The following is a 24,997-nucleotide window of genomic DNA, read 5'->3' as shown; positions in this document are numbered from 1 at the left end:
GGAAATTACCCAGCAGAAACTGGGCAAAAACACATCTAATGTCTAATGTTTTTAATATTTGACAAATGGAACTATATGAGAGCACCTTATTTTGTTGAATTAAAGTATAGAGAGCCAAGAACTCAAAACATTTGATTTTCTGTGTTTACATTATGCATAAACTTTGACTGGAATGAGTATCCTTAGTGTGATGTCAAGTTTATGTCACAAATACCTACTCGATTATTGGTGTAAAACTATAGTTTATATGTACAGGTATAAACACAGGTATAAACACAGGTATAAACACACCAAATAAAGTCAAAATGAGAAAATCGTAAAAACATAAGCACTTCTAACTTTTCATCCATTTGATGTCATTGGATGCTACAATATTTCCCTGCAACTAAAATGAGTCTGTATGATAAATAGCTCGGTGCTTCATTATACTTGCATACAACACACAAAAGTAAAAAAGGATCAAGGTTTATTTTGTACAGTTACAGAGCAAAACAAAACAAAACAAATCTGGAGATGTAATCGTCAACCAGGTAAATTAAGCCACATTTTGACACAGTGATGATGTCTTTGGTGAGCTTTTCAATGAGTCATTTCCCCAATTAGGACTCTAATGCGTCACCACTGAGCAAAAATAGAAGCTCCTCCTCCTCCTCTGCAATTCAGTGTGAAAATGAATTATTACCTGACGTTCCAGAGTCAATCACAGAAAAAGTAATTCATCATAAACCAGACGCTACAATGACAATCATAGACAGAGGCTTCAAGATATTACTTTTTAAATGTGTAATATGTATGAGAACATTTATATGAGATCCCACACACACATTACGAATATCACAGACTGTATTGTGTTTTCACTTCTTTTTCCAAGGCTTTTTCTTGAACTTGGAGTCGACGATCATCTGCGATTGTCGCTTCAGCGCCTCTCGCGAGATGATTCCCGCCTCGTCCTCGTCGCTCTCTTCTTCTGAAACGCAGTCACAGATTTAAGGACGACACTTTGATAAATACGTTGAATAAGGTTTGTGTCTGCGCCTTCACCTTCATCCAACGTTTCCTGTCTCTGGTCCTCGGGCAGCAGGACGCGAGTGTTAAAGGTCGGCAACTTCTCCTCGATTTTGAGAAAGAACTGCTCAAAGGAAGAAAACCAGTGTTACAGGCCCAATCCTTAAGAGGAAACCTATTTTTATGCACATGCTAGATCTTCCAAACACTTGGAATAGACAGAGGCTTAATGGATTTAAACAATCAAACAATAAATGATATGATTTAGGCTTCGATCATCTGTAGGTAAATTAATGACATCATCGTAACCAAAAACTACAACGAGAAGAGCGACAACATTTATAAAGATGGAGCTAAATAACAAACACAATTTTACATTTTGTTCCAATCATAAGAAAACTAAAGTGCTCCCCTTGTAAAAACAACTTATTTATAGAGATATTATGTTTTTTCCTTTATTTGATTGTACTTGTTTTGTATTTTTTATGATTAATAAGATTGCGCACGTATAACTTATGTTTTTATTGTTTTCTGTCTCTGTTCTGTTCAGAAAATGTGTTGTATGAATATGAATATGAGTGTTTCGTGTGTGGGTCAGACTGATAATGGCTCCAATGAAAATACACAGCACAAATGAGAGACACATTTTGCTCTACACTGTATGAAAACTGAGCATACATAAATTTGTCATTCCAGATTGTTATAGACTCCACCGGACGAGCCACAGCAGTGAAAATTGAACCACACGCTCTCTGTACATTTAAATAGTGTTTCTAGGCAATTGAATGGCCTCCAAATACAAACAGAGCATAATATAAAAGGAGTCCTCTCGCTCTTAACCACACGTGCGTCACTGACATTATAAAAACACGAACGAGTGAATGCGAGTGACATCAGGATGAACACAAACCGGCGTGCCAAGCATTCCCTTTAATCAGCGCAGGACTGAGACGTGCTCGGGTGAGTCTCTGCAGGCTTCTCCGCTGGATTTGAACGTCAGAATAGCGACGGACTGAATCACCGCGCTGTGAACGCGACTTGTTACCTTTTCCTCCTCCATCATCTTCACGATGGCAGAGAGGTCTTTACCCAGGAGCTCGGCGTGGAGGGCCCCCAGCTTCAGCTCGCACTCGCTCAGCAGGACCACCAGCCCGGAGTCGGTGGACGCTGTGGTGGCAGGGTCCTCCTCAGAAACAAGCCACACATAAACACTCAAGCCACAGATAAACACTCAAGTCACACATAAACAAAGGATTTAAATGTACACTTCATAGGCAGATGTATCGCTTCAGACTGGCTTTTAACACAGTTTGAGTGGGGCATTATATATTCATGTTACTCTTGTTTTATTTATATCATGTCATTGCACCTTTGATTACGTACTGCACTTTGGACAGTAGAATGTGCTATGTAAATACAGCTTGGTCTGCTCTGTTTTACCATCGACATAAATGTGCTTTATCAAATGTCAGCGCTCAGATATTTGCACCTCAGAGAAACACAAGGCGCTTATCATTTTACTTCAAATGAATAATTGCTGTCCTGACTAGTTTTTAGGGCTTAGTATTTAATCATGTGAACTTGTTCTTTGCTTTAGTGAGTAAATGTTCTTTTTGTGGTAAAAAGGTCAGATTCGAGCTGTCAAGGGTCGAATAAGTAACTTTGAAAACTCATTATAGATACAAACTTTCATTCTGCTATTTATTTATGTTTTTGACTTATATTCTACATTGAGAAAGGGGTTTTATCCTGCTCTAGAGTCAGTAGTATAAAGCAGTTTCAGTATTATCGTAGCAATATAAAGCACAGTAGCATTTGTCATTCGTCTACTTGAGAACGTAAGTGCAGAAAATACATGTGCAGTCAACTGTCTCGCCCTCCAACTGCAGGTTCATCAGTCCTTTTTCTCCCTCCTTTCTTGAGATCGTAGCATGACATGTGTGACCCGGTTACCAGGGCGACGTGTTGAAGTTTGTCCGCCAGGTGCTCCACTCCGGCCTGGACCGTGCTCAGGGTTTTGTCGAGGACGCTCAGACTCTCTTTGGCCTCGTCGCTCCTCCTCTGAGCGGCCTGAAGCTGCTGCTCTCGCTCCTCCAGGACGTTCTGGTCCCTGAGCAAACAGAGAACGGCAGAAGAACCTTTTCGTAGCATGATAAGATAAGATAAGATAAGATATTCCTTTATTGTCCACACATGGGGAAATTTCATTGTTGCAACGCAGGTAGATACAGAGGTAGATACAGAGGAAAAGAACAGATCACTTATAGGAAATTTGAAAAACACTTGTGACCAAGTGTGAAAGGAACAAGTGAGTACCGTATTTTCCGGACTATAATCGCACCTTTTTTCATAGTTTTGGCTTATTTACTTATACTTATACTCCGAAGCGACTTATATGTGATATTATTTGTTATTTTCACACTTGCAACCGCATTTCATACTCCAGTGCAACTTATATATGTTTTTTTCCTCTCTATTATGCATTATTTGGCTGGTGCGACTTATACGGTAAATACTTTCATGCAGTATGGACTCTGTGTCATCTGATCAGGGCAGTGTACATAATTAATGTGCTATGAATTGTTTGGTTGTGAAATAGCATGAAATAGGACTGACAAAACTTTTGCTATAACAACAATTTAGCTTTACCTGGAGAGGCTGTGCATGTCATAATCCACAGCACGATTGGGTTTGTGACGGGATCAGCGGTTACCTGGATATTTTTGCTTCTCCGGAATATTTCTTGTCTTCAAACTCTTGATCCAGCTGCTCCTTCTGTTCCCTCAGCTGCGCCAAAGTGTTTTTATTTTCCTCTGCCAGTTTCTCCAGATGCTCGCGGATCCCTCTCTGCGTGGCGAAGCGCCCGGCGACCTCCTACAAAACAACAGAATGAAGTACCGTATTTTCCGGACTATAAGTTGCACTTTTTTTCATAGTTTTGGCCGTGGTGCAACTTATACTTAGATATATACTAATTTACTTGTACTTATACTCCGGAGCGACTTATATGTGATATTATTTGTCATTTTCACACTTTTTCTTCTCTATTATGCATATTTTGGCTGGTGCGACTTATACTCCGGTGCAACTTATCTTACTAAATAATGATCACGTTGATGCTTTCTCTGTGTGGCTCGTGTAAACTGAAATGTAATTGGATAGCGTTATGTGCGCCGTCGTCACCTGTATGTCAGTAACTCCTGTCGCCTCCTTGATTTGTCGAAACACGTCCTCAAACGTGGACATGACTTTGTCCTCGTCTCCGGCCGTCCTGGTGGTGCTGCGCTGGGCCTCGCTGCTCAGGTCGTCCACCGGCACCACCGGCCTCTGCGCCTGCACCATTACAACCAGTATTCATTTACATTTTACTGTAGTGTCCACAAGTGTCTCAGAAAGGGGCATCTTTTCTTAAAATGAAGGTTATTGACAAGCGTTATGACAGCTCAGTCTCAAAGATAGATACTCCATTCAAGCACACAGCTGAAAATGATGTGACTAGGGACGTGAAGATGATGAGGTTAATCGATAATTGTGATTATTCAGGTCACAATGTAATCCTGAGCACCAAAGAACAATAATCGTGAACATTTTAAAAGCATAATTAAGTATTTTTGTTCAATCTATCGTCCAAAAACTAGACTTACATGTAAATAACTTTTTTCTACTGGCTGATTTGAATTTATTTTGTCAGTCACAAACTTGAGGAACAGTATTAGTGTTAGATGATGGGAATGAAAGAAAATAATTAAAGATTTCCCTGTTGTTTGGTCACAGTCTCAATAAACAAGAATCATCGTTAAATCGTGATGTTTTTTCTCATAACACTGATGAAAATGTGATATCGTGATGTGACACATTCATTACCTTTCTTTCCACTTTTTCTGCCAGGATTTTGCGCTCCTCCACTTTGTTCTTGTAGCGCTCCCTCTCCTTACGATCTTTGTAGAGCAGTTCCTCTCTTTGCTGTAGCTCGGCCTGGACACAACACCGTACAGATACAGCTACATATTATACATACATTTTCACATTATATTACGGTGCATTTCAAGAGAGAGAGCATTACCTTGGAAGTCTCTGCGGAGAGCAAGGCAGCACGGTTCATGGCCTGCAGGCTGTGAACCTCCTCTTTGTGCCTCAGGATTCCTGCCTCCAGACTGTCCAGCTGACCCGAGAAATTCAGACTCTCGTCCTGTAACACGTGATTATGGCTATTATGGGTATTATGGGTACACTTCACTGTCTCTGTGGGGGAATCTGTCCTCTGCATTTGCCCCAGAACAATGGTCTGGTCTGATCTACTGTTCTAATCACAAAAAGTAGTTACGTTAAGTTTGTTCTTTACGTACAGATTTTCACATTTGCCTGAAAAAAATGTGCCATATTTCAAACTGAAGTTGTTCCCGAAGCCTCTGGAGCACAGACAATTGACTGAAACCTTTGTGAAGCTGAGACTCTGTAGTTTTGGACTCTGATGTCTGTTTTACTTTAATTGTCAGTAGAAATAAGTTATTTCCTCTGGACAGAACTTGGGAAATATGATTTTAAATTCCGCCAACATTTTCTTTGTTAAAAATATAAATGAGTAAAGCTGGTTTCTGGAAGGATGGTCTGATTGACACAAAACTGAGCATCTGTTGGGTTTGGACAATTATCTTTTAAAAGCTGAAGGTAAATGAACAAAAAATGAGTAATAAAGCTAAAAGGTCCAGGCAGAATCCATATAAAAGTCCTATTCATTTTTCATTTTATTTTAGGGTCATTTTTATTTGTGGATTTAGAGTACAAACTGACCCTGATGCTTCACAGAATGATTGATGTGACTGGAAATAAGAGGGTTAATTTATATTTTATTCAAGCAGCTTGAGAGTTCCCTTTTATCAGATGATGGACAAAATGATATAAATAAATAAAAAGTCCAATGTGGGACGCCCTAAGCATAAGAGGTAGTAAAGTAGATTCATTCAAAGACATAGATGAGTCTGTGGCTGTTACCTGTAGATGGCTTTTGAGCGTCAGGTAATTCCTAGTAATGTTTTCTGCCTCTTTACATTTCAACTGAGTCTTCTCCAAGTTATTCTCCAGTGTTCGCAGTTTCTGACAGAAAGAAAACATGAGGATAAAGGCTCAAATAGATAAAGCAAACATATCTTTAGCTGCCATAACAATCACCATTGCATCTTCCTCTTTTTTCTGAGCTCGGGCGTCGGTGGTTTTAGTGCTGCGCTCGGGTTTACGTCGTTCATACTCTGACTTGAGCTCATTGACGCGCTGCTGCATTGACTGTGTGATGTGTTTTTGAGCATTCAGATGCTTCTTCTTTGTTTGAAGCTTTCTGTCCAGAGATGCATGAGCGGTCTGCATGAGCGGGGAAAAATGTAACCATGATTTGATGTTACGTGTGTTTCACGTGAGAAAAGGACATTTACCTTTCCTGACATGTTGCGGAAGGCCTCTTTCTCAGAGATGTTGTCCACATTATGAAAAGCCACTTTGACGACATGTTTATCCCCCTGAAAATACAAAGCACATTGAGTTAGTAATGTTTTTTGACAGATCTCACAGCAGCATTCTACAATTGAATTCACTACAATTGACTTGATTTGACTGGATTTGACCTGACTTGACTTGATTTGGGTTGACTTGATTTGACTGGCTTTGTCTTGATTTTATTTGACTTGATTTGGCTTGATTTGTCTGGATTTGTCTTGATTTGATTTATTTTGTCTTGATTTGATTTGTCTTGACTTGATTTGACTTGTTTTGACTTAATTTGTCTTGATTTGACTTGTTTTGACTTAATTTGTCTTGATTTGACTTGTTTTGACTTAATTTGTCTTGATTTGATTTGATTTGACTTGACTTGATTTGATTTGGCTTGTTTTGTTTTGACCGGACTGGACCGGACTCACCTCAGTGGCTGCAGCGAGCTTCTTGTACAGTCTGGTGTTGTCCTCTCTCAGTCGCTGCACGGTCTCTCTGTTCTTTCTGATCGAGGCTTGTGAGCTTTCATAAAACGCAGTCCTGTCTCCCTCTGGTGGACACATGCATCACTTACACGTGAATTAAAAAGTGAGAAACGCCTGCATTTTTTAAATGTACGTTTACGTTCTATACTTAACCGACGACTCAATGTGCAACTTAAAAACTGTAGTGATGTTATGAGCCATAAAATAAGTGTGTAACACAAAATCTGTTCAAATCTAGGCTCAAAGCCGTTGTTTCATTATCTGCTCTCTTCTCTCAACACTAGTACAGTTATAATGATTATCTGTTTGTATTGTCATTTGAATGCGCCCTTTCCTGTTTTGTAAAGCATTTTGAACTACTTCGGGTACGGATTGTTCTCTACAAATAAACTTAGCTTTGCCTTCAGTTTGGCGTATGATCCGCCAAACTACCAGTTAATGATAAATAAATACACGTAGTTTCACCTAAAAGTTGAATTCTCCGCTGCAGATCGGTGATCTGGTCGCTCAGTGGAGGTTTGTGTGCCTCTGCGCTCCACGGCATGATGATGTTTTAGCAGCGATGGAGCGAAAACCATCCGTGTTTTTTATCTCAAACTCAACCAAACAGCTCAGACTGTTGCTAAGCAACTTGTCACAAACCCGGAGAATCCTGAAGGCCCCCTGCGGCCGCATGGAGTCACCGCACCAAGGTGAAATAACACTTTTATAGTGGCAATTTTATTAAATCCACATAAAACATTTTTTTTTTTTAAAGAAATGTATTTTTACATATAAAACAAACGTGTTTCAGAAATGAATAAACACTTTAATACAAAAAATAGAACACTGCTTGAGTTAAGGCACTCTGTCATGTAAAAGTTCTTAGGTCATATTAGATCATATCAAGCTTGGCGGTAATGCAACACTCGGATGCCAACCGCTATAAAACAACAACAACAACAACAACAACAACAACAACAACAACAACAACAACATTATTTTAATTTTAGTTTAAGCTTTGGTAAGTGGTCAAGACAGTGCAAAAGGCTTTTAAAACAGACATTCCATTATTCATAGTGGCTCTCTGCCACATTACTTCAAAGCATAATCAGACTACATGGCAGTTTGAACAAATAACACACTCATGTAAACATGTCAACAAAACCAAAGACAAATACAATAATAAATCATGCAGTAGTTACTCTACTACAGCCTATAATTCCTTCGGTGGTAATCCTCTTCAAATACTTCACAATACAAGTATTTGACACAATCAATGGGTTTCAGAGGGATGGAAATCTAGCACTGTTGCCATAATAATTAACAATTCAAAACAAAATATTACATCTTTTGAATCGTCAAGGTTCCTCAAAATATCCCTCATAAACAGGAAGCTGAACCCCATGAATAGACGAGTGCATCTTGAACAAGACGGCACTTGGACTTTTTTAGTAATTGTATTTGAGAAGATACAAAAGCACATTCATGACATGTGTGAGTCAGTCCACTTGTTTGGGCTGTTCATTGGTTTTATTCAGAAGCTCGAGGAGGCCCTGGGACATGAAGAACGGCCGCTCCGCTGACCCATCGTTACGTTCAAGGTCTTCCACTGTGGCACACACAGAAGGTTATATATTTAACTATCTACAGTTTATTATTGTACCCTTTACGATATAAACTTACCTGCTCACAGTTAGAAATCCCCCAGTTAAAATGTACACTTTGTATTAAATACAATCACTTTTAATAAAGATATACATTGTCCAGTAAATATGGAATGTCATCAGTTGGAAAATCATTGTACACATTTCACAAGATGACAAAGAAGAAGAAGAATTACAAAAGCATCAAGACAAAATGTTAGCAAGCATTCAAAGACCAAGTGGACATCATGCAGCACTTAGACAGTAGAAGAGAGACAGAGGAGAGACAGAGCAAGGCCGGCGCAGGTCAGTAAACACGTGGGTATCGTTTAAGGCTGCATGACATGTCCCACAATTTACCTTTTTATACAAATACAATTCAAATTCATTAAGTTAATTTTAAGACAAAAAAAAAAAAAAAACATTACAAAATAGTTACAGTGTTATATCTGATTGATTACTGTTATTTTACTGTCACACCCTTGAGTGAAATGACATGCACAGAGGGGCAAATGGGCCTTTTATTTAGTTTGTTAAGAGATTTTAAGTTGCGACGCCTTGTGTGATGGTTCTTTTTTATAAAGTGGACACTAACTTGTCTTCGTTGTTTTACTCCAAATCAATTAAAAAAACAATGTAAAATGTGTTGTGTGACAAAATACAATTGTGTTAAAAAGTCACGTTTTGGTTTATTTCTATTATTATCTGCTTATTTTTAATGTTTGACAAGTACATTGCAACCTATCCTTTGTGGATTGATTCGACCGACATAAGCGTACAAGAGCATACACAATTATCACACTGCAGTAGTCAACATTTCAATTTCAAATCCCAACATTGTTCTCATATGATGCAGCCTTAGTCAGCAAAGAGAGGTCACAAGAGTTAGTTCTACAATCACAGCACTCTTACAGCATTCTGAGAGGCAAGAAGGTGGCAATACAATACTCGGGACACCGTTATGGATTTTGACAAGCCTGAGGCCAAATATGAACGACACTGCAGCTTACACACAAGTCCCATGTGGAAAAAGCAAGACCAGTTTATCAAATATGTCCGTTTCATTTTGGCGTCAGCTGGTATTATTGTAAACTGCGAAATGCAGCGTCACCATTCGGACGTGTTGTTTGACTGTAAACATGGCAATCCTGAATTGCATTAATTAAGACAACAGAACATCAGGCACAGGTTCAGCACTCACAATTAGATTTTTGTTTTTGTTTTTGACGGATCTTCACAATATAAAACCAACACTGACCAACTTTGAGCCACAGAAGCCATTTCCAAGCTACAGAGATGCACTGGGCTTTGATCAAACCTGCTTGAGTCGTCGCGGTTAGTCCACTCCTTCAGCTGAGATGGTACAACACTCACAAAGCAAAAAAGATAATCTGAATATTTAAAAGGATTTGCCACACATTGAACAGGTCCATACCACGAAAACGGTTGTAGTTTCATTTTAACGCTCTGCAATTCATTCTTTTGGAGAAGCGGATGTTGCGTCAGTGTCTTGCTTGGGATCTTCATCTTTCTTATCAACTATTTCCTCTGTATTGACCTCTTCTTTTGGAGTAGGCGCCTCCTCAGTCTTTTTCTCAACCTTTGCCTCTTCCTTCTCCTCGGGTTCTTTGATTTCAGGCTTCTGTTCGATGTTGTTAGCGTGGAGGTCGTTCTGCACCACCTTGCTCTCCTCTGTTGTAGTATCGCCGTTGGCCTGCAGCGGTTGCTCTTCCTCGTTCTCCTTCGTGAGCACAGATTGTTGCTTTAGCTGAATCTCTCCATCTTGCTGCTGCTGTAGTGGAGTTTCTTCTTCGCACTTGACCTCATCCACGTTTACCGATTCCAGTGGCTCGGCGCCATCGCACTCCTCTTCCACCGTCTTAGTTTTGGACAAAATGTCATGTAACTCGGGCGACATGAAGTAGGGCTTGTCCGAGGAGCCGTCGTTTCTTTCTAAATCTTCGCCTTTTCAGTGTTAAGTGTACATAATGTGATGTGATTGAGATGGTTAATGGGGAAAATGGATTAAATAAAAGCCAGAAATAATATTAAAAGTGTGAAAATGAATGTGAAAAAATTTGTGGGAGAGAGAAACGAGAAGGAGAGTTAGAAAAGGTAGCAATAAAAATAAAGTAGTTTTAAAGAAAATAATTATTTTTTGTTACATAAAGGTACTTACAGAAACAGAGGAAGAGTGTGTCGACACACATGCCGTAAACACTGAAGAATCCGTGTGCGATGAGGTAGGACCCCACAACAACCGTCTGAAAAATACACAGTAGTTATAAGTTCAATAAACTAAAATCAGTTGAAATTTATTCTGGACTTTAGGGCCATTTTAATGTTTTAAATAAAAACACAGTGACTTTACATGGACTGATAATGAACTGCACTGAATATTATATTAGTGAGTGACAACAGGACTTAAAATGAAACTGTAATTGAGAGTTCTTAGTACAGCTTGTGTTACAAATATCTCTGTCCTAAAAAGCAGCCACAAAGTGTTAAGCACCTGCAGCCGTTACAGACTGGCTTTTTTGTAAATATTAAGAATAAAATCAGGTAATATGTAACGTACACATACTTATATGTAACTAAAATTGATTTTTGTTAAATATACTTCAGTGTGCAGCGATTATAAGATCATGTGTTCATCTCACCATGATTGGCACCCAGTAGTAGTTGAGAGATGGAGCAGCATCTTCAACTGCCTTAATTCTCCCGGAGAAGAAGAAGAAAGAGAAGATTCCTGCAAAAATAATAATTATATTATTGTTTTCTATGCTGCTTTTTTATATAACTTAAAGTGCATATGTGTTTCTACTTATTACTTAGTTTGGTGAGATAGTACCTGTAGTAAATACTTAATATAGTTTTATATAAGTCTAGTGGCCTTTTGTGAAGTAACGTTGAAAAGAAAAAAGTTTAATATTACAGGAAGTGAGTGAGTGATTCCATTTCATTCCATCTAAAATGCAGGGACTAGTTAAGCACAATGATCACATTTGCATGTAATGCTTTTTAATTAATCAAATTATAACTATTGTGTAAATTAGACAAGCTTTGGCCCTTGTTTACTGGTATAAATAATTTCTACTTATGCTGCTCATGTCCAAAAAAGAAGTGTCAAAAACTAAGTGACAAAATATGAAAACTAGGCTACATTTTTGGTAAAATATCATATAATTGTACTACATTTGAGTGAAATGTGTAGTCTAATCCGCCATAAGCCGCCAAGGGAAAATATGACTCAAGTTTAAACGCACCAACAATTCCAACAATAAGCAGTTTTCCAAGAAACAGCAGAAAATCTGTGACTTTATCCAAAACAGCCACTCTGTAAAACAAAAAAAGTTGAGCTGAGCTGAAATGTGTGGAAAGTTTTATAGTTTTGAGTTATAAATGATCCAGACCTGACGATGTTTCTCATGAGTAGGAAGAACGCGTCTTTAGCAGAAGAGCAGAAGCTTTTCCCGTAGATGGCGACCTGTGTGGAAAAAATACACCACTTATCCCAACACACACACAAACACAGACGTCCAGGGTTTGAAATGAGCTCAGTAAACTCACCATGATGTAGGCGTTCCTGTTTAGGAACTTGAGGCATTTCTCGAGACACCAGAAGCAGCACTTCATACAGCTCAGCATGAATTTGGCACACTTGTTCTGAGCCCCTGGGAATGAGGAAAACACTCGTTATAACATCACAAATGCATCCATTTTGCAATCCATTTTCTACCGCTTGTTCCCTTTCAGGGTCGCGGGGGACTGGAGCCTATCCCAGTGACTTTGGGCCTTAGGCGGGGGTACACCCTGGACAGTGGCCAACTTGTCGCAGGGCCAACACAGAGACATAGACATTACAAACAGTTCACTCTCACATTCATTCACTAGGGCCAATTTAGAGTCACCAATTTTGCCTAACACTAACACATGCATGTCTTTGGACGGTGGGAGGAGCCGAAGAACGCGGAGAGAACCCACGGTAACACGGGGAGGACATGCAGACTCCACCCAGAGAGATCACCAGAGGTGCCACCGTGCACCCCACAAATGTACGACAGAAAATTGGACTCCTTGTTAAAATGTCTGCACCTTTCAGTTTGTGATCCAGATACTCCAGAAGGACCCGGATGACCTGGACTATGGACAGGATGAGGGAGCCAAACGCCAGGGAGCCCGTGTGGTATCTGAACAGAAGGAGGGAGTCTGGCTGAGAGCTCAAAAACACTCTTTTCCCAGTCGCCAATCCTCCTACAGACAATGCCATCTGTCACACGCAGAGGCAATTTCCCCAAAACTTTCAGGCATTTCTCTGTTCTCTCCAACAGTGGACGCGACAAAGATTAAACTCGGCTAGAATATTTATAGAAGGAACAACTGGAGAAGCATATCATGTTTGATTGTGTTTCCATTCTAGGGCTCTTTAGGGGCGCTCGAAAAATCCACGACGTGACATTCAAGGTCTGGCCACAAATAACTATGGACATACAGGAAAATGACATTATTGCCAGACATAATTGGGTCAGACATGCCAGTCAACAAATGCCTGTCTTTGTTTAAATGTTTCCTCTTCTCTCTGTGTCTTGTTTTTTGTTTGCATTTCTTGTTTTATCCAAATTAAAACGAAAGAAAAATGCATGATGTTTATATAACCTCTTTTTATGCTTAATGAATTTCAAATGTCGTGCCGAAATGTCTTCCCAGCCTAAAAACAATAATCAGTAACCAGGTTTTCTATTGTAATACATAATAATACCTGTAAAATGGCATTAAAGATGGTAAATTATGGCAAGATGAGAGATTAGAGCGGGTTGGTCACGTTTGAAACAAATATGGACTGATCCGAACATAAATTAAGATTGTGTTACAAATACAGTACGGGCTGAACAACTCTGTAAAAAAATGGAATTGCGATTTGCCATTGCGATTAGATTTGCTGTGTTCAAAGTGCACATTGTAAACAACTTTCTCCAGGAGCAGAAACATTTGAGAGAAAACTGAAATATGGACCAATAAACATACACAATAATCCCAAGAATGTGTTTGTAGAGGTCCAAACTACAGGGACAACATGTTTTTTCTCTAAAAATATGGGACATTTGGTTCTTATTTTATTGCAGCATATTATACAAGTTAAAAATATAAAAAGTGGTATTAAATTAAAGTCTTTGATAGGGTGTACAAACTTCTGTGTGGATACCTTAGCGCTCGTCCCAGTGAGGAGAAAATGGGGTAAGCTGGGACGTCCTCCGGCTTCTTAAAGGCCCAGTAATACGAGGCAAACGCCCCCGCCAGAGTGACCTGCCCCAGGGCGGTCACAAAATTGGCGCACCAGAAGAAGAGGAAGACGTTGTAGAACTGGAACAGGATGAGATATTTGTGATACAGGGTCTCGCCGCCGTAAAACGCAAACAGGCACTCGGCGTCTGGACACTGCTGCGAGATGTTGGACGTGTTGAAAGTCTGGAGAGAGAACGATCATATTAATTTAACAGAGAACGCAAACGTGAAGTCTCAATCGCATGTTTTGTCTGTGTTGTACTGATGATAATATGTTAATGTTACCTTGGGGTCACAAGTGTCCCGTGCATATTCACACTCCGAGTTATTGAACACTTTGTACACCTGCTCATTAGAGGTGGACAAGAATCTGGGCACACGGGTTCAGGAAAATGTCTGCAGTGCCGTAAAAAATGTGGTTGTGTGAATATAATGTAGATTCTATACGCTAGACAAAACATACCGCGGATAGAAAATGCTCTATAACTAACACAACATAATTTATGGAAGGATACACAGCAGTAATGGCCCAGTACGCAATCACCACGGCCAAAAGGACAAAGGTCAGCAGTGGGTAAAACAGGGCAGACATCACATGACCTATAGCTCTTTAAAAACAAGGATTACATAGAGTGAAAACAGAGTAAATGTGACAGCGACAGCACGTGACTACAAAGCGACGCTGACCTGCTGGCTTCTTTGATGAGGGCGATGGCAATGAGAAGTCTTTTCCTCATGAATATGAGCAGCAAAATGATGACAAACTCCACAATGCACAGGATTATCACTGTAAGAGAGCAGTTTTTGAGGATTATTACACGTAAAATGACCCAAAGTGTAAAGGTTGAATGCACGTACTGAAAGCTAGCCATGTCTGCCTGATTTGCAGATACACAGAGAAGTCCGTCTGCACGCCCAGATCTCGAATGGTGACATCGGCTCCTGGCTCGCCCTTCAGACTGGCAAACTCCATGTAGCAGTGGAAAATCCCTGGAAAAAAATCGCATCGCTCAAAGTTAACAGCCGCGTAGAGCGCTGTTAATCGGTACCAAACGGTTCCCGCCCTTACCATAACCAATGACGAGAATGACCAGGATAATCATGACCCACACCATAATTCCAGCCAAGAATCGCAGCAGCACAATGAAGATCAAGCTGACAACCATGGCGATCACCAGCCCACTGTGACGGGAATGGAAAAGTCATGTCAGTTGTAGCAATTAGGCTCTATAAATGCTACAAATATGAAAATGATGCTTATATTTGTACAGATACTGTACATAGTCTAGAGCGAGTGATACTCCAGCCTGGGGGCAAGAGACTGTTTCCCCAAAGAAAAGAAATGTCTCTGATTGTCACGAGTTTTCAGTTAATGTAGATTTTAAGATGCTGTTAAACGTCATTCGAAAGTATTTACCAGTTGTGATCCAGCAGCTTATTGGTTCTTTGGTTTACTTATCTCCATGGATATTTGGCACCGGTTTATTGACATTTTCGATCTGATCATTAATGTAAAGTTTTTCCTGTTTGATCGCGAGCTCTACAGATTACATTGGAATACGCATAAGAAATTTCAGAAGAAAGAGCCAGGCAGCTGTCAAATTTTGGGACGATCCAATCCCAGGCGTGTATTTGTTGCCCACGTCACTCAAAAGCAGAAAACTTCTCTTGCATGTTGTATTATTCTAAGCAAAATATTGTCATTTAGCTCAGATTAACAGAGTTTTAGTGCGTTGCGTGTTTATTCTGCAGAAGTCCTCGCTGTCTGTCTGTCCTCCGTGTTATTTCTTTTTATTTCTTTTTTATTAATTTGTGCAGACAGGACACGGTTCCAGGCTATTTGTCTTAGTTTAAAGTGTAGAAAGATTGTGTACTTGACCTTGCCATTTTACAACAAAATGTAAACACAAACAATACTCATTTTACCTGCCCTCCCTTCTCTTTTGAATATTATAGGCCCGTACAGTGTTGTGAAGAGAGTGTGAGGACAGCAAAAGACCTACAGCAGTATCCAGTGCCAGGATTGTGTGTAGTCTTCAAAGATCCTCATCGCGACTTGACGTGCTTCAACAACCGCATTTGACTTCCTGTATTGAAAAAAACATAAACAAGTTGGTACCGCTGCAGCTCAAGGTTGTCAAACTGTATGTGTCACAGGAGTCATCTACAGTGGACTAACATGAACTCCAATCTGAGGAAAATGTCCACTGAACTTGATTTCAAGAATATAAACAACTTTTAATAATTGTAATTCAACACAAAAATACTAAAATGTATTCCTCCAAATTCTGAACTCTATGCTTTCACTGACACGATTAACATCTCACAATAAAACTAAATTAAGACTAAACCAAGTAAGAGCTAATGGTAGAAGCCTAGTAACCAATGGTTACTATAAAAATAGAGCAATGCAAATGGAACGTTAAAATCAATGGAACATGCAATGATGCAGTCAGATGAAACAGCACGAGATACCAAACACGAGGAAATGAGACTCTGATTTGTCACCAAAAATCCTCTATTCAACCTTTAACTCTTCATTGCGCGTGTGGTCTCCTACTTCACATTTAAAAAACTTTGAATTTGAAAAAAAAAAACGTATACAAATGATGGAAATGAGACTGACTTTGATGCCTCCAGCACATCAGTGGCGTTTATGCTGGTTCCTTCTCCGGTGTCGAAACTGGTCTCATTGCCCACGACAATGACTCCGCCTTTCATCGTGCCCAAAGCAGGAAGGCAGCGCCGCGTGACTGCACAAAGAAAGCGTTGTTATAATTCCTAATATTAGTTATGTAAAGCCAGAACAACAGACTTACAGGGTTTACTCGGCATCAGCATGGCAGGACAGAGGCCGTCTCTCAGGAGCTCAGGAGGACTCTATTAACCATTACATCAGGTTCAGATACTTGCGATGTGTAATTGTAATCAAAGAAGAAATATTTACCTTGCTGAAGTCCACTCCGTCCTTACAGAACTGCTTGTAGTATTCCTGCTCGCCCATAAGTTTGGCTTTTATCAGTGTCAGATGTTTGTCGGGACATTTCTCCACACAAAGCTGAATCCCAGAAAACAGCAATAAATGTAGTTGAAAACACAAAAATAAGTCAATAATGTTTTTTAGAAATACTGACTTGTGTGGTGGGACACTGTAACTCCAGCAGAACCAATGGGCTGGCGCATTTTAGGATGTTAAAATAGAACAAAAATGGCTTGTTCCTGTAAAAAGGAAATAGATATTGAATCAAATCATCATCACTCAGAACTCAGTCAGAGATATTTGATGACATTATGTTGTTGTCCAGGGCCAGGGCTTTCAGTGGCACATAATGGGTGTGTCTGACTCACGCGAGGGGCGTCCCGGCCTGTCCACAGAACTGCCCCCTGCTGTCGGTCGGATAGATCACCTTCCTGGGATCGCCTTGGGACCAGGCTGCAAAACAACAACCAAAATTTAACATGGAAAAGAAAAATAAATACTCATTTGTTTAAAATGTCATTATTAAATGGCAAATATTTAATGTTATGAGATTTACATAGTCCAAACTCAGATCAAAATACAGCTTTAAAAAGTATTTCAGCCCAATTAACAGATTTTTTCTTGGTTTAAATAAAAACTGTAAATCATCCATGAATGAATTCAGTGCAAAATTCACAGCTTTGCAAATGTGTAACTTTGATAACCGGACTCACCCAGAATACCCACAGCGAAGTATCCCAACACGGCGAGGAAGAAGAGAATGCAGCAGAGGATGTCAGTGCAGCCCCTGAGGAGGAGGAGAGAGTTCAAACACTGTTTGTGACAAATACAAAACCTCATGATCGTCTCACCTGTTTTGGATTGGTCCTTTGAAACTTGGATCAAACTTTCTGGACTCTCCTAGAACACACAGAAAAAGGTGAATTATATATTTGCAAAGAACAAGTTCATTATAACTCATAAACATAAAACAAACAGTGGCGTCGGAGCCTCTACGGAAATAATTCTGTACCTTTTGTCTTTGTTGTACGTTTGTCCGTGTGTTGTCTTTTATTTTATGGAATAAGTAAGCGTCCAATATAAAGCTAATGATGATCATGATGATGAAAAAATGTATTATGTATAAACAGACAGCTTAAGCTCAGTCAACTACTTCACTCTACATTAACCGGCCAAAACATTTGTGTAAACTGATATATGATTCACGGGGCTGATTCTGAGTCACTCCATTAAGACCAATGCCAGTAATTAACATCAACTCAAGCCAAATATGAATTCAATAGTTTTCAATAGTTTTTAAAATATGGCGACCATGTTTATATCATGTTGTCAATCGAGATCTAAGTCTCCTTTTCACGACCTGGAGCCCTTAAGCTAGAAGATGGCTCTTTATTGTTACTGAGAGCAGATTCCCTGGGTGAAAATATGTTTAGGTTTCACTTCTCGTTTCCAACAATGTGTATTTTTGTACAGCGATGCCACTCTTTCGTCAGAGCCTCCTGCAGTAAGACTTTGCCCTCTTTTCTGCTGAACCACATATTACCGTTTGATTTATACTGTATAAACCTGCAGTACATCGAGCAACACAAAGGGTTTTTTCAGCCTCACTGTCATGGCAAGCAGCAACCCACAAAATGTCTCCCTACAGACGGCAGGCGCCATGGAAACACCTCAGACGCAGCAGAGACAAACCCTCACCCACACTTTACTATGGCTGTGATCTACTGTTGCAACACATGTCCAGCGATGGCAAATACAAATATAAAACACAATTTCTCTGCCTCTTCCCTTGTAATTGAGCCTAATTTAAGCCTCATTGCCAAATACTGCCATTACTTTTGACTCTGTGTCTATGTAGATGATATGACAGGTCTTTATTTGATCCCATTTTAACAACATATTTTCTTTCCTCCCCCATCTGTTCGTTCAGGAAAGCAGCTTGTCAGAGTTGTGCTTGTGTTGCTACGACATCCTTTTGCAAAATGCTACTGTGTCACATCCTTTGACATAGTGTACAAGCTCTGGCGGCACAAACCAGGCACTATGTCTTTTCACTTCTGGCTATATCTGCTGCGCTGACATTTGGCTATAATACTTGATACACACACGTAGCTCTACCGTTTCAGACTGTAACACAAGATCGTGGCTTATTAGACGACCAGACTAGACATTCAGACTCACGTACAAACCCCAAAAAACTACTCATAATAGAGCTAGCTAATAGTCACAATGAACCTTGATGTTTTATCATATCTTACCTTTTTTATAGTTTGTCATTTTGTTGTACTCCGTTTCAATACCTCGCTATGTTGTGAATTCACATTTCCTGCTTTCTTTCATAATATGACCCTCTAAATCTCACTTCCCTCTTAGACAAATATAAGATTCTGTCTCTCTGGTCCCTCTTGTGGCTGTGTGTCAGGGGAACAGACACAACAGGTGTTCAAACTGACAGGGGACTGGTAAAACGAGACATGAGGCGCCTCTCGCTTCACTCTTTAGACAAAGCACCAAATATTAAAACCAAGAACATGACAAAAGTAGTTAATGAGGACTCCACAGCATTTTTGCATTTTCATTTCTCATTATTTTTGACAGAATAACAAGTAAACATTTCAATTGTGTTTAATTATTTAATTGTATTCCAAGAATTGTCAGGACTTATTCCGAAAAAGGAGAATTAATAATTCACACTGCTGACACCTGAGACAAATTAACTATGCAGTTGTTCATCATACTGATTGTATTGTATATTTTCTAATTGAAAACAAATACAATTGGCTTCCAGTTATAGGTGGGCAAGAGATCCGAATTTAGATAATATTGTTAATGTTGGTTTGAAGATATTCAAAATTTGAATATTGACTAGTATGTTTATTTAAAAAAAAAAAAAAAAAAAAAAAAAACTACAAGGTTAAATACATGTAGAAGGTGACATCTCTGCACTTCTGTGATTCATTTTATAGACATTTCACATTTGTTTGATAATTAAACCTCCAATAATATTTTCAAAGACATATTTTAACACATTTTAGTTGGACTGACATGACATTGTCTGAATTTTGTACTATATTTTGTCAGTATCGCCCACCCCTACTTTTATTCTTCATTTCATGAACATAAACAAGTCAGAATTTTAGTCGGTGCCAATGTCCAATTAATTGCTCCAAACCATAGGCTTATACTGACCCAGTGATCACAGACAATTTAAAATGACTTGAATTAGATATAATTATCTTAATTACACAGCCCTGGATGTTATACAATGTTAATTTAATTATGAAAAATTTATAATGTTTAACTAATTCATAATTATTAACTAAATGAATACTAAAAATATGTTTCACATTTCTGTCACTAACACAGTGACGCTCTGCTCCTGTGACCGTTCACAGTTAAATGTCTCTTATTGCTGTGAAGTCACTTATCTCGATCTCTGCATATTTGACACAGGAGGCGTGTAGACAATATGGCACAGACAAACCCACCTCCTGCATGTGATGGGACTGCAGTACGCCATATCAAGAAACACAAGGCCAACTATTGATCGGAAACACTAACCTGCGACAAGGGCAAAGCAGCACGCCAAAAACTAAAATATAAAGAACTATAAGTATTGAAAAAAGTTATGTTTATGCGTTTTTAATGGCTTTTTATGTACTAGAACCTTTAAAATCATCTATTCTGCATTAGAATACAACATGTTTTCTTCAATTCAACATCATGACGTCACTTGAGAGTATAAATAAAGATAGAGAGGCGCACTATGGTCGAACCTGCAGTAAGCTTTTGATGCATGTTCATTATATTTCAACTCGAGGCACAAACAGCTAAAAAAAGCATCATGAAAGGCTGAAAAATCCTTTATTGCTGTGAGGAAATGTCTGCAAGGATGTTCCTGCTTGTTTACACCAAATGCACAAAAGCGTCCATTTTCAATCTGGTTTTCTGTACGGCTTTTGTTTGAGAATGAGTCAATCTAAGGGGTCTTATTAAACCAGTCAATCAGCTGTCTCTTTGGCTGTTTTGTGTCGTAAAACAACGTCTTATTGAATTGTGCAATTCTGTCATATGTGCAATTGCTGTTGGAATTCATGTGCAATTCATGTGCAATTACTGTGAAATTCATGTGCAATCTATGTGCTGTCGTGACACATATTCATGTGCAATTACTGTCGTGATCACATCCAATGGTATTTATGTATTTATTTATTTGTCTATGGGAGTTTTTATTTATTTATAGGAGATCTTCTACTGAAAGTGTTTTTCAGACTTCCTATAAGTGATCTGTTCTTTTCTTCTGTATCTACCTCTGTATCTACCTGCGTTGCACCAATGAAATTTCCCCATGTGGGACAATAAAGGAATATCTTATCTTATCTTATTGTGTTCAAAAGGCCCAGCGGCTAATGCGCTCACCACCAACCACTAAACGTCTTATAAATGGCCCTGCGTGTTTTTGTAATTAGCCAAGTTGATGCAATTAGAAGATAATTACATTGCGCCGCTGTTTATACACGGAAGCTGTGACCGATTTCTCAAACAAGAGCGTGAATCGTATTTTGTATTTCTTCATTTGGAAAAGCGTGAGATGATCGGAGTCCCAGAGGATGCAGAAAATAGTTTGCATGTCTGATTTTCAAGTTCAAATGGGTAATGACGTAGTGTTTTTCTGAATCGGGCCATAACAAGTCAGTGCTCCGAACCATCATGCCTAATATATCCCAATATATCCTAATCCCTGTATAATTGGAGGGGGATTTGGGAAATGTTGAGTGTCTACAATTAAAAACTATTTAAAAAGACACAGAAACGGCTACGGTAATCACCCAAACAACAGTATCAAGTGATATTTCTGCTTTTTTGTGTGGTTCATTTTAAACTTGAAAGATATTTACCCACAAAAATACAAGATAATGATTTTTGCCAATACCACCCATCCCTAAAATAGCTAAATAAAAACAATTATAGCATGTTTCCTTGTTGCTGTTTAAAGTATAACCTATAACAAATGTAAAAATAATTAACTCCTTTATAGTAAAATGACACCATAGCCTAATTATGGCCAATACTCAGGAACAATCTGTACTTTAAAACGACAACATGACACAATAATCTGATTAGCTTCTTCACCATTTCACCGTTGTAATTTTCTAATTAGATGTCAGGCTAAAAACTGTGGGCTAAATTGGGATCAGGACATAGATTTTAGACTCTCTGTTGTGTTTGAGTTACAGCAGTGATGATATTAAAGGCTGTTGAGGTTGTGTATGAACCAGCTGCTTTAATGCTGTTTTCAGAGTTAATTTGACTTGATTACTTAATATACTGCGATTGAGCGTAATGAAGCGCTACTCGACTTGAACACATCTTCTACAACCTCTGACATTAGCGCTAATTAGCCTGAAAACAAGAACAAGAAGAAGCACCAAAGCCACTTCGGAAGTATTAAAAGTGACAAACTCTCCCTTGGATGAGTGGATCCCTCTCTTTAACTCTGTCAAGCATCGTAACAGATGGTCTTCATCAGGGTCAAACATTTAGCACTGTCCGTGTGTGTATGTAGCGTGTGTAAAAAGCGGTAAAAGATCTTGGCACTTTCTGTTGGATGGGATCGGAGCTTGTCTGTTGAGTGGGACGAGTACAAGGCTGAACAGAGCCGAGTAAAGCACGCTCAGACCTGCCTACACGAGCGGCGAGAATTTCAAATCATTTAGTCTATAGTGACGTGTGAACTCAAATGTGCATTGCCTGTGTCGTTGTTAAAGCTTCATCTCTATTTTCAGATGGCGCGTGGCCTTTTAGCCTTCGCGGAGGGGAAGGGGAAAGCGGGTGTTTGCATGGTAACGGGGGAAGTAGCAAGGAAACACTATGGACAGAGCGGAAGATGTGCACTTCATATTGCGGGTGTGGGCTCTTGAGGCGGCTTATTGTGAAAGAATGGGTAGATCTTGGAGGCAGAGGGCATTAGTGGAACTGTAACGTGAGTCTGGGCTGTGGTTTTTCCTCTTGAGCGGGCATTTTCTCTCTTAACATGACAGCAATAACACTGATTATCAAGAATTCATGACTCGACGGCGCACATGAACTACCCAGAACGTACTCAGCATAAGACCACAGAATATCAGCTATGGTCAGAGCCTGTGCCAGTGCAGAAAATACATGCATGACACACATGATAATCAGCACTGAGTGAGTCATGTCTGGAGCAGCAACCAGAGACTGTTTTTCTTCTATTATACACAAAACTGTTACAACACAATAATAACATAATCTGTTTGTGGTTGGCTTTGGATAGAGACACCATTTGACAAGCTACAGATGGTTTTGGAGAGCAAGTGAAAAAAAAAACCCAACACACTTATCCATCTTGCTGTCGAAGGCCTGTTCTCACACACACACACACACACACACACACATAGCCAGGGCTATTATGATAAATGGGGGTCTCTTTAAAACTACTTTTCCAAAAGTAATAATCAATGAATGGTGTCCTAATTCATGAGGGAAATTACAGGCAATTAATTCAAAATTCAATTCAATAAGTCTTTGCCTTCAAATCGGGGTCTGGCCTTTATAGGGGAGGAAACGCACATAATGTCAATTCACTGACATCGCGTATCGCTCCTCAACGCTGTTCAGCACAACAACAAATGGGCGAGGTCTTTATATGGGGGTCTTAACATGGAGGGAATAGTGGTGTTTCATAAATAGAGCTATTCGAGGAGCCGCAGTGCTCAGGATGGTCCGCTAGATCTGAAGTCCACACCCATCCATCCATTGCAGTCATTGTTTCCAGTTCTACGCCCAAAGAAAATAAAGACCAAAAGAGTAAAATCTGTTCTCACCATATTTGGGGTCCGGGTTCTTCTCCTCCATCTCCATTCTTGCACACGGCACTCTTCAAGCTATCAAAGCGGACAGGACAGTTACCATGGAAATGTCGAGAGGGAAAAACACCAATAACTAACACGCTGCTGCCGCTACAAACGGAGTGAGGACCATCCCAGCAGAAAGACCACTGCGGGAGGAGCCGCCCTCGGGGTGTGGGGGCCAATCAGAAGGCGACATTCTTTTGAGTGACGGCTCTGTTAGCCAAACAGAATCTTTACTTTTTTTCGTTATTTTGATGATTATTTTGGTCTCATGGACTCGGCCGGAAACCGTAACGCGGAATGGGAACGAGAATAGGGAATGACATGCAGCAAATTGTTGAGAGTCGGACTCCAACTCCGGGCGCACAGCAGGAACATGTGCATTTGAGCACGAGCGTCTCCAGCGGGTCCAATCAGAATCTCACCGCAGCTACTTCAGAGGAATGTGCTGCTCACTTCACTCTGAAATGTGATCACACTGAGACAGAAGGCTTTGATTTAAAGTTTGAATTTGTTGTAATGTGAGGCAGATGTTTAAGGAGCCTCTGTTTATGCAGGTGGAGTATTAAAACCTATAAAACTGTGTTATTTTATTCATGTATTTATTTTTTGTGGAAGAATAGGGCTGCTGAGATTATTACAACTACTATTACTACTACTATTATTACTATTACTATTACTGCTATTACTACTACTACTACTACTACTATTACTATTACTATTACTACTATTACTATTACTACTACTACTACTACTACTACTACTACTACTATTACTATTGCTGTTACTATTACTACTACTACTATTACTATTACTACTACTACTATTACTATTACTACTACTACTATTACTATTAATACTACTACTACTACTATTGCTATTACTATTACTATTATTACTATTACTACTACTACTACTACTACTACTACTATTACTATTATTACTATTACTATTACTATTACTATTACTATTATAATTATTACTACTACTACTACTACTACTACTACTACTCCCACAGCAGCGTACATTGTGATCCTCAGTGAAGTAGGTGCTGTTCTTGTGACTCCCTCTGTAGGTTGAAGTGAGCGGGACAGACACGCGCTGTTTCCTTATTGAACAGCCAATGAGCTGCAGGCTGCGGCCACACCCTCCACGTCTCTATAACCTACAAATATTCGGGGTGGAAAAAAATCTAATATTGGTTATTAACTGAACAGTCGGGATACTACACGCTACTTGAGCTGTATGGTCATCTAAATAATA

At 39.4% G+C, this 24,997-nt stretch overlaps 2 protein-coding genes across 5 annotated transcripts; both read right to left on the bottom strand.

Moving 5' to 3' along the window:
• Window positions 1-819: 819 nt before the first annotated feature.
• On the bottom strand, window positions 820-7,600 carry odad3 (outer dynein arm docking complex subunit 3). Of its 2 annotated transcripts, none has more exons than XM_072463886.1 (13): window positions 7,437-7,600; window positions 6,915-7,036; window positions 6,432-6,515; window positions 6,175-6,360; window positions 5,998-6,099; window positions 5,069-5,194; window positions 4,870-4,980; window positions 4,189-4,338; window positions 3,719-3,879; window positions 2,959-3,115; window positions 2,051-2,191; window positions 1,042-1,129; window positions 820-967 (listed from the first exon to the last, which is right to left on the bottom strand). In XM_072463886.1, the coding sequence occupies exons 1-13, from the start codon at window positions 7,513-7,515 to the stop codon at window positions 855-857; spliced, it is 1,620 nt and encodes a 539-aa protein (XP_072319987.1). In that variant the 5' UTR covers window positions 7,516-7,600; the 3' UTR covers window positions 820-854. The 2 variants fall into 2 exon arrangements, with proteins under 2 accessions (XP_072319987.1, XP_072319988.1); XM_072463887.1 differs by having other exon boundaries at window positions 6,175-6,333.
• A 694-nt stretch (window positions 7,601-8,294) lies between these two features.
• Window positions 8,295-23,877, bottom strand: slc44a2 (solute carrier family 44 member 2 (CTL2 blood group)). Of its 3 annotated transcripts, none has more exons than XM_072463006.1 (22): window positions 23,708-23,877; window positions 17,711-17,759; window positions 17,573-17,646; window positions 17,228-17,312; window positions 17,014-17,098; window positions 16,827-16,937; window positions 16,699-16,759; window positions 16,506-16,632; window positions 15,883-15,966; window positions 14,949-15,061; window positions 14,738-14,869; window positions 14,567-14,666; window positions 14,395-14,487; window positions 14,165-14,249; window positions 13,800-14,062; window positions 12,692-12,786; window positions 12,167-12,270; window positions 12,010-12,083; window positions 11,863-11,933; window positions 11,257-11,345; window positions 10,776-10,860; window positions 8,295-8,562 (listed from the first exon to the last, which is right to left on the bottom strand). In XM_072463006.1, the coding sequence occupies exons 1-22, from the start codon at window positions 23,742-23,744 to the stop codon at window positions 8,453-8,455; spliced, it is 2,127 nt and encodes a 708-aa protein (XP_072319107.1). In that variant the 5' UTR covers window positions 23,745-23,877; the 3' UTR covers window positions 8,295-8,452. The 3 variants fall into 3 exon arrangements, with proteins under 3 accessions (XP_072319107.1, XP_072319104.1, XP_072319106.1); XM_072463003.1 differs by lacking the exon at window positions 8,295-8,562 and adding an exon at window positions 8,675-10,561; XM_072463005.1 differs by lacking the exons at window positions 8,295-8,562; window positions 23,708-23,877 and adding exons at window positions 8,675-10,561; window positions 19,118-19,181.
• Window positions 23,878-24,997: the final 1,120 nt, after the last annotated feature.

The sequence above is a fragment of the Eucyclogobius newberryi genome, unplaced genomic scaffold, assembly GCF_026437365.1.
Source record: "Eucyclogobius newberryi isolate DKJ021-1_F unplaced genomic scaffold, fEucNew1.0.hap1 SCAF_4, whole genome shotgun sequence".
NCBI lineage: Eukaryota > Metazoa > Chordata > Actinopteri > Gobiiformes > Gobiidae > Eucyclogobius > Eucyclogobius newberryi.
The sequence above is the reverse complement of the archived record's forward strand: the minus strand, read 5'-3'. Positions and strand labels throughout refer to the sequence as shown.

What these genes read in the sequence shown, in the direction of transcription:
- odad3 (XM_072463886.1), bottom strand. Translation starts at nt 7,515, where the DNA reads ATGCCGTGGAGCGCAGAGGCACACAAACCTCCACTGAGCGACCAGATC. An exon ending in AACTTCAACACGTCGCCCTG is followed by an intron (nt 2,192 to 2,958) that starts GTAACCGGGTCA and finishes CTTGTTTCTGAG; the next exon opens with GAGGACCCTGCCACCACAGC. An exon ending in ACAGGAAACGTTGGATGAAG is followed by an intron (nt 968 to 1,041) that starts GTGAAGGCGCAG and finishes ACTGCGTTTCAG; the next exon opens with AAGAAGAGAGCGACGAGGAC.
- slc44a2 (XM_072463003.1), bottom strand. Translation starts at nt 23,744, where the DNA reads ATGGAGATGGAGGAGAAGAACCCGGACCCCAAATATG. An exon ending in CTTCGCTGTGGGTATTCTGG is followed by an intron (nt 17,313 to 17,572) that starts GTGAGTCCGGTT and finishes GTTGTTTTGCAG; the next exon opens with CCTGGTCCCAAGGCGATCCC. An exon ending in CAGGCCGGGACGCCCCTCGC is followed by an intron (nt 17,099 to 17,227) that starts GTGAGTCAGACA and finishes TCCTTTTTACAG; the next exon opens with GAACAAGCCATTTTTGTTCT.